The 14,681-nt window shown below is 34.3% G+C and overlaps 1 protein-coding gene across 1 annotated transcript in view; it reads right to left on the bottom strand.

Moving 5' to 3' along the window:
• LOC148950849 (dynein axonemal heavy chain 3-like) overlaps positions 1 to 14,681 on the bottom strand; it is a 93,949-nt gene that overhangs the window by 54,625 nt on the left and 24,643 nt on the right. Inside the window, exons 6-10 of the mRNA XM_089090930.1 lie at positions 14,336 to 14,504; positions 12,992 to 13,185; positions 10,571 to 10,699; positions 3,194 to 3,422; positions 1,655 to 1,882 (exon numbers count right to left, since the gene is read on the bottom strand). Coding sequence (XP_088947056.1) covers positions 1,655 to 1,882; positions 3,194 to 3,422; positions 10,571 to 10,699; positions 12,992 to 13,185; positions 14,336 to 14,504 — 949 coding nt within the window. The remainder of the gene's footprint in view (positions 1 to 1,654; positions 1,883 to 3,193; positions 3,423 to 10,570; positions 10,700 to 12,991; positions 13,186 to 14,335; positions 14,505 to 14,681) is intronic.

Raw genomic sequence — 14,681 nt, 5'->3', positions numbered from 1 at the left:
TCATTAGAATCAAGGGTTAATAGTAGCATGGCGCTCTTTCATACCTTTGTCAATGACAATTTTACTAGAAAAAACTTTCCAAGACCATTTTCATTCACAATTTGAGCTCCCATTATGAACTAATGGAATTCAGTAGCATCAGAATTCAGAAGGTAAATGGTAATAAAAAACAATCCTGACACAAACACAATAATCAAAATCCAGATTCTAATGAATAATCTTGCTTTTAATTTTAATTATGTCTTTTTCAATAACAATTTTACTAGAAAAAACTTTCCAAGACTATTTTCATTCACAATTTGAGCTCCCATTATGAGCTAATGGAATTCGGAGGTATCAGAATTCAGAAGGTAATAAAAAACAATCTGACACAAACACAACAATCACAATCCAGATTCTGATTAATAATCTCGCATTTAATTACATCTTTTTCAATGACAATTTTACTTAAAAAAAAAAAAATCATAAGACTATTTTCGTGCGCATTAGGCCTACTTATTCGCATTATACGCTAACGGATATGCGGAACAGTTTTAAAACAGTCTGGATTAATCCAGACTGTTATTAAAAATATCACACTCAATATTGCATTTTTCGACTACTATTCCGCTGGAAAAAATTCAAAGACTGTTTTCACTTACAATGCGGATTCTAAGTAAGTAAGTTCTAAAGGTCGTGAAGTAATTACAATTAAGATTGCCATTGAAAATTTCGTATTCAATCGTACGTTTTTCTACAAAATTTCACTGGAAAACAAAATTAAAGACTGTTTTCATTCACAATGCGGATTTTACGTAAGTAAGCGCTAAAGGTCATGAAGTAATTAAAATTTAGATTGTCGTTGAAAATTTGTATTCAATCGTACGTTTTTCTACAAAATTTAACTGGGAAAAAAAAAGACTGTTTTCATTCACAATGCGGATTCTACGTAAGTAAGCGCTAAAGGTCATGAAGAAATTACAATTCAGATTGCCACTGAAAATTTCATATTTAATCGTACGTTCATTCCCTAAGGCTACAAATTTCCACTCAGAATATAATATCTAACTAAGCAAGAACGGAAACGCGGATTCATTACAATCAAGACTGTAAATCATATTCCTACATTTAACTGCACATTTTTTAGTGACAGGTTTACTCGGAGAACTTTTCTAAATAGAAAATTAATTTTTTTTTCATTAACAATTTTACCTGAAATTCTTTTCTTTAATGTATAATTGATTATTTTAACCGATGACTATTATCATTTTCAATGCTTAAAGTTTCATTGTTGTTTTTTTCATAGTTTGTTGTTTCTACTCCCATAAGTTAAAACCTTTCTGTGTAATTTCTTGGAAAGGCTTATGAGAGCCTCCCAAGAAAGGGGAAGACAATATTTCAGCCCTTCCCCTATCTTGGAAGAGCAAAATGTCCGAAAGCACAAATGTTGGTCATTTTTTGACAATATTAAATACTTTTCTAGCAACAAACCTTTTTTAAAACCTTCGCTATCCAATACAATAAGATTACTCAAAAACTAATAATGCTGCGATATGCTCGTTGAAGAAAAATTCTCACCCGCATGTAGCATCTAGAAAACTTGCTTTTATTAACGGGAACTTGCCTTTATTTTTATTATCTTTATTTTTTTTTAGTTTTCAACTTCAAAACCTACCTTTATTAATGAAGTTTTTCCAGAAAAGGGCGGGCCTTCAATAATGATTTGGTGCTCAGTTTCAATTAACCAAAGAAGCTGTTGTAGTTTATCCATGAAGGAAGCGGTTGCCTGGAATCCGAGATCTTGGATAGTGTCTTTCAGCTGCTGTGAAATATCTTCTGCTTCATTTTGTGCCTCATATTCGGGAAAATACTCTATCAGCAAATTTCGCATCGACTCAACTTCCTACAAAAAATATCAGCAAAAAAGCAGAAACCTTTGATCTTCTTGTTTAAGAAAATCTTGAAGAAACACTATTGGAGAACTTTCAAATTATATTCGATTTGTATCTGTTTATTTTTCTAAGAAGTGAGTACTGTATTTGGTTTGGTGAATATTAGGTTACCCATTGGCCTGCTCATATTAATGTTGACAGAGTGAAAAATGGGATATATCAATATAAGTTCAAAATTTATATCTGAAAGCAAGACAAACAAGGTTTACCTGAAAAATCACTGTTAATTCTGGTCTCAAAGAAGCTGAAACATCTGTTAACATACCTTGCAATAATAAAATCCCAAAACCATAAGGGTAAAGGCTCCATCCATCACCTGAACATGACCAATCCCCCGTTTTCATTGGCCTAAATCGGAACGTACTGTAATACTACAAAGAACCAATTAGGTTTTAATAAACATGAAAAAATATAACATTGTGCTGAAAAATAAATATAGAATTTTTAATCTTAAACTATCTAAATCTGCCTCGTATGTAAAACACAGCCTGGGACCGAAGGATCTAAAACACACACCCCCTCCCTCTAGCCGCGTCACGGTTTTATCTGTTTTTTATAATCTTTGAGCAAACCTTTACACAGAAGTTAGTCAAATCCCTTGGACATAAAAAAGAAAAGGACAAAAAGTCACTTTTGTCAAATATATAATAACAAATATCTTCTTCTTCTTGCAACAGAAACCGGTGTTTTCCGCCTCATCTGTCATCTGAAAGTCAGGTGTGACATGGAAATTTCTTTAGCTATAACCTCCATAGACCCATTGGGCTGAGCTTGTAGAGTCAAACCACTGACTCCCATCCCAAGCCACAGGATTTTCTTCACCAACAATCGAACATTTTTCTGAAGGACATAGGATTGCCAATCCAGCGTGCCATGCCCTCGGCTAGGAACAGTAACAAAAAGTATACTTGTGTGTATTTCTTTTTTTTTTACTATCTTATTTTCTAAGTTTTAATGCAACCCAATTATTTTATGGTATTTTTTAATTAGGTGTCGAACCAGCATTGTCCTAGTTACCCTCTATCCCCTTCTTTATTTCAAATTCAGTGACTGGAAAAGAAGGATTGCGGAGCACTAATTTAAGTTTACTCAACAGTTTGTCAAGGTGCATGATCTATATTTTATGTGTTGTTGACTATTCAAGTTTTCAATTCCTGGAATTCTTGGTTGAATCCCTAATTTCTTTGTACCTTGGCTAAAAACATTTTCTGATGTTTTATGTATTACGCATGTCCAAGATTTAGGCAAAAACCTGTTTTTACCTTTCCAATGCAGCTGGATATTTCCACATTTCTTATGCAATCGGAAAAATACTTTTCTTGATCGTAATCTCCAGGTTTTAGGCTGTTAATAACCAAGTGATTGTCCATATATTGTAGGGTACGATTAACTAAAGAACGAGCTTTAGACAAGTCATTCTGATGATAATTGTTTTTCAGCCTAAGCTTCTTTCTCAGGCTTCTTTGGAAGTTGAAATACCTAGCGGTAAGCCTAAAAAAACAACTGTGTATTAGCACACGGACGATAAAAACAAATTTCCCGAGAACATATTAAATTACATTCTTTGAATACATTGTAATTGAGGTCACAGCTTAGAGCTAATTAATTTTGCTTTCAAATAATTAAAACTGAGCGATGCAAATTCTTAAACAGAAAAAATCTCTAAATACCAAAAGTGTTCTCAAACTGTTCAAACGTTGCTAAACACATTAACTGTTTATATTTCATATTGAAATGAGCTGGCAGACAGAAACACAAAATAATGCGCGGGAGTTAAAACATAAATATTCGCATTTATCTTTATTTAAAGTTAAACCATTGATAAGTAAATCACGGACCATTGATACCAACCATTTTAGACAACGAAGATTTCGATCGGTTAATCAATAAAATGTCTTCAGCGTAAACTAAATATGAAATATCAGACATTCCATAGTAATAAGTTGACCGAAATAAGGCTAAGGTTAAGACTATACACATCTTAAAAATATGTGGGGATATGACTCCTCTTTGGCACAAAACAAAAATATGTTCCTCAAAACAAAAATAACTGAAAAATTCATTCCATTAGAATAAAGATCACGTGACATGCTGGAGCACCAGCGTAATTGGTTGACAGCGGAAGTGGCCCAGCCGTGTTAATACTAACTATCCTAAACGGATACATCGGCTTATCCGTTTGCCCTAATGCGGTGTGGATGGCTTTAGGGATTCTATTTCAGCTTAGACAAAAGTCATTTACCCCCCTTCTCTCCTATATATTATTTAGATTATTGCAAAAAAATACTTATTTTTTGCTCACATTTGATCCTGTATTACTGTTAAAAGTATAAATCTGTGCTTACCTTAAGAAATTTTAGCTTTTAACCTTGTTTATAGTACACTTAAACTCATTAATTTTCCCGTAATAACATCGACATTTGCAACCGCTATGTGACCTATTGTCATGTATACTAAAACCTGGTTAGTCCAGGAAGTGTGTGAAAAAAAAGGGGCTAACCCGAAACAAATTCCAAGAGAAATGATTATTAGTCTACCCGACTCGGAAAAATTCTAAATTTGCAAAGTTTGCTCATCTAGCTGTTTCACAAATATATTTTTTTTAGGTTGAGGTTAATTTTGAGGGGGTGAAATTCGGGCTTCCATATATAGGCATACAACAACAAATTAATGTCTAAAATAAGGCAATAGATCCGGTGATTATGAAAACCACTTTTATTTTAACGTAAAATTAAAACTTAGTTTTTATTTTAGGTTGAGGTTGATTTTGAGGAGATGAAATTCGTGCTTCCATGCAATAGCTTACAACGAAAAATTGATATCTAGAATAGGGTACTTGATTCCGGTGATTATGAAAATCACCTTTATTTGAAGGTAAAACTAAAAATTAGGGTTTTTGAGGCTGTGGTTGATTTTGAGGAGGTGAAATTCGTGTTTCCATATAAAGGCGGACAGCAACAAAATTGATGTCTAGAATAGGGTACTATATCACGGTGATTATGAAAATTACCTTTATTTGAACGTAGAATTAAACCTTTGGTTTTTTTTAGTTTTTTTTTTTTATTTTTTTAGTTTTTATTTTTTGACTTTAAGGAGGTTAACTTCGTGCTTCCATGCAATGGCTTACAACAACAAAAATGATGTCTAGTGTAGGGTACTTGATCACGGTGATTATAAAAATATCCTTTATTTGAACGTAAAACTAAAAATTCAGTTTTTTGAGGCTGTGGCTGATTTTGAGGAGGTGAAATTCGTGTTTCCATATAAAGCTGTACAACAAAAAAATTGATATCTAGAATAAGGTACAATGTCACGGTGATTATAAAATTACCTATATTTGAACGTAAAATTAAACTTTCATCAAAATACTCCATCAGTTTCATAACCCTTTGGCGACGGAAGGGATCTCACAGTTGGAGCATGCAAAAATTACTGTTTATAATGGTGCATTGGAAGTTGAAACAGACATGCGAAGTATACAGAAAAATCTGTCCTTGGCAGAAGTCGCTAAGAAATTTCTTCTCTTAAACAGTCAATTTCGAAAGATCGCGTACGGCGAAATTGTGAATATAATATATGGAAATGATAGGCATATTGAACAAGTTTACCCAAGCAGAGCATACGAGAAACTGGGATCTTCACCTTCAGGCAGTTGGAGCTATATTGCCGTATTTCACAGCGTCCAACCACTTCCTATATACGAAGAATGCCAGGATGTACCTGCAAGATATGAAATAGCTGGAAACTACCAATTCCAACGTGTTTGACAATTTTCAGAACGTAAAATATGTTATGCATAGATCCAAAAATTTTGGGTGGGTCTGTCGTCAGATCTGCTCATTGAGCAAGGGGACCTTACAAGGGGAGGCGGTATGAATGAGTTGCAGAGGCTGACTTGGTTACTCTCATCACCAACTTGTAGTGCAATTAAGCCATCGATGCAAACTTTTGCTAAGGTCCAATACGAGACGAGCAAACAGCACAAAGAAGCTAGAGACGACCATGACAGTAGCAAGATCCTTTGCATTCTTGCTGAAAATACCCCTTTTGCAGAAGACCTGAGCTTACAAATCATTACTTCAGGAGTTACGGATGACGAAAAAGTCAAGGCCGACACAGCTAGATCCGTCGGACAAGAAATCATGGATGGCATGACAGGAGAAAACATGAACACGTTCACATTCAAGAGAAATTCTGTGACCGTAAAGCTTGCTAATAAAGCTAAACCAGTTGTTAACGGACAGTCAGTTGCCAATCATCAAGCATTGATGTTTCAGCGGCTGGTGACAATTGCTGAAAATAGCGCCGATGATTTGGAGTCACACTTTAAGTATGAATTATTTTCACCGCCTCTGTCACTTTCTGAATCAAACAGACTTCCACGATTAGACGATAAACCTGCCCTCACCGCTGCTATGTGGCGTCTAGTTGCACAGCAGCAGCCAAAAACTGAAGACTTTGTCAAAGATTTCAGTGACAAACATATAGTTCTGGATGGTGGGACTCTTCTCCAACGAATCCCTTGGGAAAAAACTCAACTTATAATAGTATCTGCCAGAAGAACGCTGACAACGTTGCACGAAAAAACGGGGTGCAAAGGCCGTCAGTGGTTTTCGACAGATAGGACCAAGCACCATCAATCAAAGACATTACCCATTTGAGACATAAAGGGACACGATCGTACCCGAAGATCAATTATAGCAGTAATATAGTCTGTTCTACAAAGATAGAAGCGTTGTTAAGGAACTTCAAGAATAAGCAAGTAATCATGGCCATGACCAGTGAGCACCTGACCAAAGCTGGGTGTCAGGTATACCAAGCAGAAAGTGATGATGATCTTCTCATTATTCTAACTGCAGTTCGATGTGCTTCTTTTATGCCTATTGTTCTGGTTGGAGAAGACACAAATCTGCTTATACTCCTCTGTTATTACACACAGAAAAGTAGCCAAGCGATCTACTTTTACTCTGAGCCTCGAGGTGGAATCTCAAAGAATAGAAGTTGGGATATAAATGCAACGAAACTCAAAATTTTTTATGGACCCGCTATCCACCAAGCATGACATTTCAGCAGCTGGGGAGAAAGCAATGATGCTCTTGTATAAGTGTCCAGGCTCAATTTCAACGCTCAATCAGTTGCGTCATTTCAAAATAATCGAGAACGTCACCTCATCTGCTTCGTATGTTGAGTCAAAAGTACTTCCTCCCAGCAGTGATGTTTGTGTTGTATGCTTTTACATAGAAACACGAATTTAACCTCCTCAAAATCAACCTCAACCTAAAAAAAAAACTAATTTTCAGTTTTAAGGTCAAATGAAAGTGATTTTCATATTCACCGTGATCTAATACCATATTCTAGATATCAATTTTGTTGTTGTTCGCCTTTACATGGAAGCACAAATTTCACTTCCTTAAGAATCAATCTCAACCACAAAAAAACCTAAGTTTTAATTTTACGTTCAAATAAAAGTGATTTTTATAATCACCGCGATCTATTGCCCTATTGTAGACATCAATTTTGCAGTTGTATGCTAATATATGGAAACACGAATTCCGCCCCCTCAAAATTTACCTCAACCTAAAAAAAACATATTTGTGAAACAGGTAGATGAGCAAACTTTGCATATTTGGAATCAGCGTATTTTTCTAAGTCAGATAGTCCAAGAATCATTTCTCTTGCAATTTGTTTCGGGTCAAACCGTTCCCTTCCTGGACTAGGTATGTCTGCTCTAACGTAGGAACTTTTGTACTTAGCTGTCTTTTTTTAATTGACTTTGAATGTGTGATGCCAGGATTGCTTAGTATATTACCTTACAATAAAAGCCCAGTTCTCCAGCCAGATCAATTAGAAGGTAAAAAAAAACCTGCCCTTGGCATTTATGGACCTCCTAAATGATGAAGAAGAAGTTGCCAAATTTAGTTATTTAGTTTTGGGTATTTACTTTTACTATTCAAAGTGGCAATACTGACGAAAATTTCGTATTACCCTATAAACTTCAGAATTTTAAACCAGCCAAAAGTAAAATCTTAGAAAACGGCATTTTCAGGTAAGAGACCTAAGATAGGTCCAGGTAGGCAAAAATATGTTATTTTGGTGACCTTGGTCAAAAGCATAAAAATCAGGGCCCTATCCAGGATTTTTTTGGGGGGTGGGGGGTATTTTTCTGGAGGTTTTACGAAAAAAAACAAATTAAAAAAACGCATCAAAATTTGTTTTTATGCATTTTTGTTACGTTTTTGAGTCGGACATTGGGGAGTGGTCAAACCCCCTAATCTTTACTCCCCCTGGATACGGCAATGATAGTAGTACTCACCCTTACTTTTAAAGTAATCATACAGTTTCACTTCATTCGCAAGATATCATTAAAAAGCGAATACCTTCATTGCATATTCTTTTATTGTCACCTATAATTCAATATAACATCTACTTGTTCTAAGCAAAATTATTTCGAGCTTTCACATTTTTTTTCCTCATGATCTACCTATTTTTTATTTATTTTTTTTTACCAGAGAAGAAATCTTGTGAAAAAAATATTTCAAAAGCAAAATACAGCTGAAATGAATGAAAAAAGTGAACTTGAGAATCGGTTTTAACCAGCTCGCTAAAATCAGATTTCATAAATAGCCAAATACAACGGAGTTGAGATAATTAAACAAACAACGAATTTGGTTGTTTTAGTTGTAGTTTCAGAATAGAACCTAACCGAACTTGATTTTAATTACGGTCTACATGGCCTACCATTTTTTTGTTTTTTTACTTTTTTACCACAGCAGAAATCTTGTGAAAAAATATTTCAAAAGCAAAATACAGCTGAAGTGAACGAAAAAAAGTGAACTTGAGAACCGGTTTTAACCAGCTCGCTAAAATCAGATTTGAATAATAGCCACATACGGCGGAATTGAGATAATTAAACAAGCAAAGAATTTGGTTGTTTTGTTTGTAATTTCACAATAAAAACAAAAAAGGTGTAATTACATCAATTGTAATTGGAGTCTATTGTCACCCTACCCTGAAGGATTCATCAAGACTGGTATATTTCATATACTTTTGATCTATATATTAATCACCATCTTCATATAAATAAAAGATATGTTTGCTTATTCTTAGTGGCACCAATTGAAGGATACGTCGGGGGAAGTGGGGAATGTATTGTCTGAAACCTAGGGGGGGGGCAATTCTGTATTTTTTTTTACTTTTTCAATGAAAGTCCAAAAAAATGCCTGTTATTTTTAATTTAACATAGGCAGCAACGACGTACGTATAAATAAATAAATTTGAGTTAAGATTAATAAATGTGAATTAGGTTTTACTGATTTCTTTGACACTTCTATAAAAATAAAAAAATTATACACCAAGAATAATACTTTGCTTAAACATAGATAGGAACGACGTACTTATAAATAAGATAAGTACGAATTAGATTGTTTTATCATTTTTTTCGGACACAATTTTGCAAAAGTTGCGAAATTATACGCCAGGAATAATAATACTGCTCTAGACTAAGCATCTTATATACCCCAAGCCCACATTAATTATCCAAGAAGTAAGCTACTTTTTTAACAAAAACCTAGGTATATTTTCTTTCAATTTGATCAAGATGCAAGTAAAGCCACAAGGATACAGGAAGGAGATAAGAGAGGAAAGTCAAGTGCGTCTGAGAAAAAAGACAGCTAGCACTATCTAGCAAATCATACAAACTAAAATAAAATAATAGTTGTATTCATTTTGTGTTTTTTTTTGTTTGTTTTTTTTACCCTGATTTATATCAGACCGAAAACAAGCAAACACTTTTCCAAAATTCCCTAATAAACATATTTGTTGGTTATTATATTTTTAAACTAACCTAAGTTCTCCTTAGTAGCCTAGCCTAGACCAATTTACAAACAATTTAAAATAGCTTAAACACAAAAGAACCTGCCAACTTTCAGAAACCTTAAGCATCAGCTTGAGACATTTTCACACAATGAATAATTCAATTTCTAATTAAATCGAATGAATTCCATTTAATTGAATGGTCCAATTAAATCCAATTTCGCTGTGAATAAACATAAAATCCGTACGAATTGAAATCTGCTGAATTAGATATAAGTTTGCTTTGAATATTTCTAGTTTTGATAGGCGAAATAGTAGCCTCCGTTTCACTAGCTGTTTTTGATTCTGATTGAGATTCTTGTTCTATTCTTATAAAACTAAACAGTGCCCTCTTTTAATAATTCCGTGATGTTTTACAAAAAGGGCATAAGTCCACTTTTTCTGGAAATGAGTTCAGTATATGGTTCAAAAGAGCTCAAAGCGATCTATCGGTCGGTCTATTCAAAACATGTTTGTCTTTAGAGTCTGACCAAGTTATAAATTGTTCCAAAAGGACGTAAAAAAGAGCGTAAGTCCCTTATCTTCAAGGTAACGAACGGAATTTTTGACATTTCAAGTGAATTTCGGTCAAAAAGTTAACTAGGAATCATTCTTTAAAGTTTCAAGCCTCTTAAATTTGGATTTGTGACAAAGATTTTTTCAGTGTACGTTATTATTTTCATTTTGCTTTCCTATAAAATTAGAAAAAGTGGACTTAGGCGCTTTTTTCAAAATGTTAATGGATTTCTGACACTCTTTAGTGGAGGCTAGATGACAGAACTACTTACTTCTCACTGTTTAAGAATCCCTTTGACATCATCATCGACTGAAGGATCGAAGGAGGATCTTCAATTCTAATGCCAACAGTGTTAATGATTGCAAGAAAACAGTCCGGAGCTGTTTTTGAGAAAGATATCCTGAAAAAAAAAATTAATCTTATTTTATAGAGATGATCTTTTAGCATTTTTACTAATGAAATAGGAAAAAAAGCATATATTCAACTTACTGTGTCGGCTAGAGCAAGGTACATTTTTGTTAACGAATAGAACGTCCGTTAAGAAAAATATCTTGACACAGAATTCAAATTCGTTAATCGGAGTTACTCAGAAATACAACTGCAACGCTCATATTCACTTGAGCTGCTTTTGCAGGCAGAAGTAGCTCTGAATTGCTTGAACTGCTTCTAATTTAAATATTGTTTAAGAAGATTTCAAGGAGCTTATGTTACCAGGGATATAACCGTAGGCAGCATCAGTAAAGACGCCTTCAAAGTAATTCAAGTCGTCACCAAAAATTGTTTTATGAATACAGATCTTTGTTTTCCTTCAAGGTATGAGGAGGGACGTCTTGCAGCTATTTTATACAGATATTTGTTTAAGTATCCAGTTATTCAGTTAGTTTAGTTTCACTAAAAATCCCTTTGTTCCTTCTAACGCTTTTGGTGATTACGTGCCTACGCAAAGAATGCAAAGAGCTTATTTATATTTTTAATGTGACTATAATTGCTTTAAGTGCAACCTGAAGTGTTTTTAAAATCTTTGCCATTCAAATTACTGTTGCAACACTAATAAACACTTGGACCTGGTGAGGTGTTACTGATCGACATGGCAAGGTCAATAACATAAATAGAGAACCCGTAGAGATAATGCATATAAACATGTAGCCAAGACGTCTTTTTCTCATTTGCCTACTTTTTGACTGGATTTAATTTCTTAGTTTCACCAAAATATTTCTCAAAATGTATAAAAAAAAATAATGTTAATTCTTTTGTTTTCAGATATTATGATTATAATATCCACGCTTCCCCACTCCATTGTCTTTCTATAGATTTTATTTATTTCTATGTGTGTAAAACAGTTCGTGGTAACAAACTGTAAGTAAGGAGCAACCCGGCTCATAGAAACCAAAAGTCTAAAATACGGAATTTTGATACCAATAGATAAATCGAAAGAGTCAAATTTTTACGCGGATTTTAAATATATAAATTTCACCAAAATTGGCCTTACCCATCAAAAGTTGCAAGCCTCAGACAATTTTCTTTATTTTCGAAAAAAGGGGAGAAACACCCCCTAAAAGTCATAGAACTTTTTAATGAAAATCACACCATGAGATTTAGCGTATCAGAGAACCCTACAGTAGAGGTTTCAAGCTCCTATTTCCAAAAATGTGGAATTTTATATTTTTTGCCAGTAGAAAGATCACGTATGCATGTTTATTTGTTTTTTTTTGTTTTTTTTTATTTTCCCCAGGGGTAATCGTATCGACCCAGTGGTCCTATTCAAATGAAAATTGAAAGTTAGTGCCCTTTTTAAGTGACAAAAAATGGAGGGCAACTAGGCCCCCTCCCACGCTCATTTTTTTCCAAGTCATCCGATAAAAATTTTGAGATAGCCATTTTGTTCAGAATAGTCTAAAAATATAATAACTATGTCTTTGAGGATGATTAATCCCCCACAGTCCACAGGGGAAGGGCTGCAAGTTAAGAACTTTGCCCAATGTTTACATATAGTATTGGTTATTGGGAAGTATACAAATATTTTCAGGGGGGATTTTGTCTGGTAGTGGGGGGGTGTGGGTCTGGGGTTACTTGGGAGGACCGTTTCATGGAGAAAGTTTTCATGCGGGAAGGGAAATTGCCATGAAGGGGGCGCCGGATTTCCCAGCATTATTTAAAAAACGATCAGAAATTAAATAAAAAAAACAAGTTGTAAGGAGCACTTCAAAATTTAAAACGTCGCTCTTTACGCTAAAGTTTGACTCTGTCTCACAACTTTATATTTTTTAAACAATAAAAAACTTTAGCGTAAAGAGCAAGGCGTTAAGGGGGGGACAGCCCCTTTCATTTACGGAATAATTTCTGTTCGTTTCAAGTTTTAATATCGCTCCTTACTTTCAGTTAAAAAAAACTTGTTTTTTTTTTATTTAACCTAACATAAAGGAACGGTTCTTATTTTGGATATTTAAAGCATTTAATATTGGAAGGAAGTAGTTAAGACTTTTTAGGCTTTGGATCTAATTGAATTTATATTGAATTTTTTGTTTTAATCTTTCACAACCTCTACTGATCGCATTCACTATCTGGCTTCATTGGAAGAAATAATCCGAAGGGGGGGGGGGGAAACCCAGTAAAACCCTCCAATGGGTACGGCCCCTATATGTTAATTTAGCAAAAGAAAATATTTTTTGGAATGGAATTGCTTGGTAATTACCAGCTACTTGTAGTAAATATTATTGCACAAGTTCCAGTGATACACAGCTCCATCTTTCCAATGACAAATCGTCGCAGGCCTTTCTGTAGAGTAATAAAAAGATTTTCAAGGGTTTGAGATACGACACTGAGCACGTCTAAGGGAATTCTGTCGACACCATGCACGCATAGCCAAGAACCAGTCTGAATTGATCCCTAAAAATATAAAAAAAACTTATAAAAATAAAATTAACTAGAAAAAATATCATTCATCCATCACAGAGCAGAACTAATGTAGATAGGCATGAAATATGGTAATTCAAATAGTCTATGAGTTCAAATAGTCTGTGTGTTTTTTTTTTTTTTTTGTCACATCACATGTTTACCGACTCCAAGGTGGAAGAGTTAGGAGTTGCTTTTCCCAGGAGTGTTGTTTTCCCTACAAAACCTCCCTTAAAATATAAAAATTACTTCTTAAAAAAATATCCCGGCATTTCAGGCCTCCATTTAAAAAATCTTAAGGGGCTACCTTTTTTGAAGTAATATTTATTTCTGAAGTAATGTTATGCAGGAGTTAGATTTTACTCTTCACCGTAAAGGCCAGGCCTGTTAGAGCGGAACTCCCCTCATATTTACATTATACCAAATATGATATTATAGAAAACACCACCAAAAATGCCTCAATATGTTGTTTTGGTCATTTTATTTTGCTATTTGTTTTGTAGTGTGAATTGAGTTAACCTTAACCCTGATAATCTACAATTGCCGATTCTCAGAATTCAAACATATGAGAAGGCATGCAACATATTAAACATTTTTCATGCAACGTTGTCTATAATACTTCAGGTAGTAAATTAAACAGGAATTTTGAGCATGGAGGCACTCTAGTTCACAAACAAAATTCAAAGAGAACGATAGAAAAAGCATTCCAAAACCACATATCAAACATAAAACTTAAGGTATTCTATAAGGGAAATTGAATTTAAAGCTAGTTTGAACACTTAAAAAAAACTACCAAAAGCTAACCTTACATTGTTAAACTTAGAGATTTCGAATAATCTTATCAAAGTGATCACAAAGGGCCCATAATTTTCTTTATGGTACAAAAGATAGAAGTCACACTGACAATGGAATCCAACTCCAAAATTCTTATTTGAAATGGATACTATAACAATCATTGGCAGGACCAACCCTGAAGTGGAAGGGGGTCTGACAGTGTTTTCCCCCAGCGCGGGGAGGGGGAGTAGTGTCAAAACTAGAAAAAATTGCATTTTAAGGTCAATATTATTGTTCGGTTCAGTACCAGGAGGGATCCTCGTTATTCCCCATGTGTGAAGAAAACATTATAATAAATATAATAAATTACCGAAAGAACATTTAAGAAAGCTTCAACATTAGTCTGTACAGAAGCATTGTAGGTCATGATTGAGCGACCGGCGAAGACTGCAGCTACTTCTGCTGACTCTGTTTTACCAGAACCAATGTCACCATACAACAGAATCCCTTTATTTGCTGTCACGGCTTCATAGATATGCCTTAAAATTGGAAAAATGAATAGCTCTTCTTTTACAGGAAAGAACTAAAATTGCTTTAGAGCAAAAAAACAAAAGCACGAATACATATATATTCCACAGAGAGTCAACAAGGACAAATGTAACTTATAGAAACACAGAAATGAAAAAAAGGACTCTATAGGAGAAAAAAAAAAACAT

Source organism: Artemia sp. Qi Xiang Cuo, chromosome 6 (genome assembly GCF_049724085.1).
Source record: "Artemia sp. Qi Xiang Cuo chromosome 6, ASM4972408v1, whole genome shotgun sequence".
NCBI classification, from domain to species: Eukaryota; Metazoa; Arthropoda; class Branchiopoda; order Anostraca; family Artemiidae; genus Artemia; species Artemia sp. Qi Xiang Cuo.
This window is presented reverse-complemented; position numbering and strand designations above follow the sequence as displayed.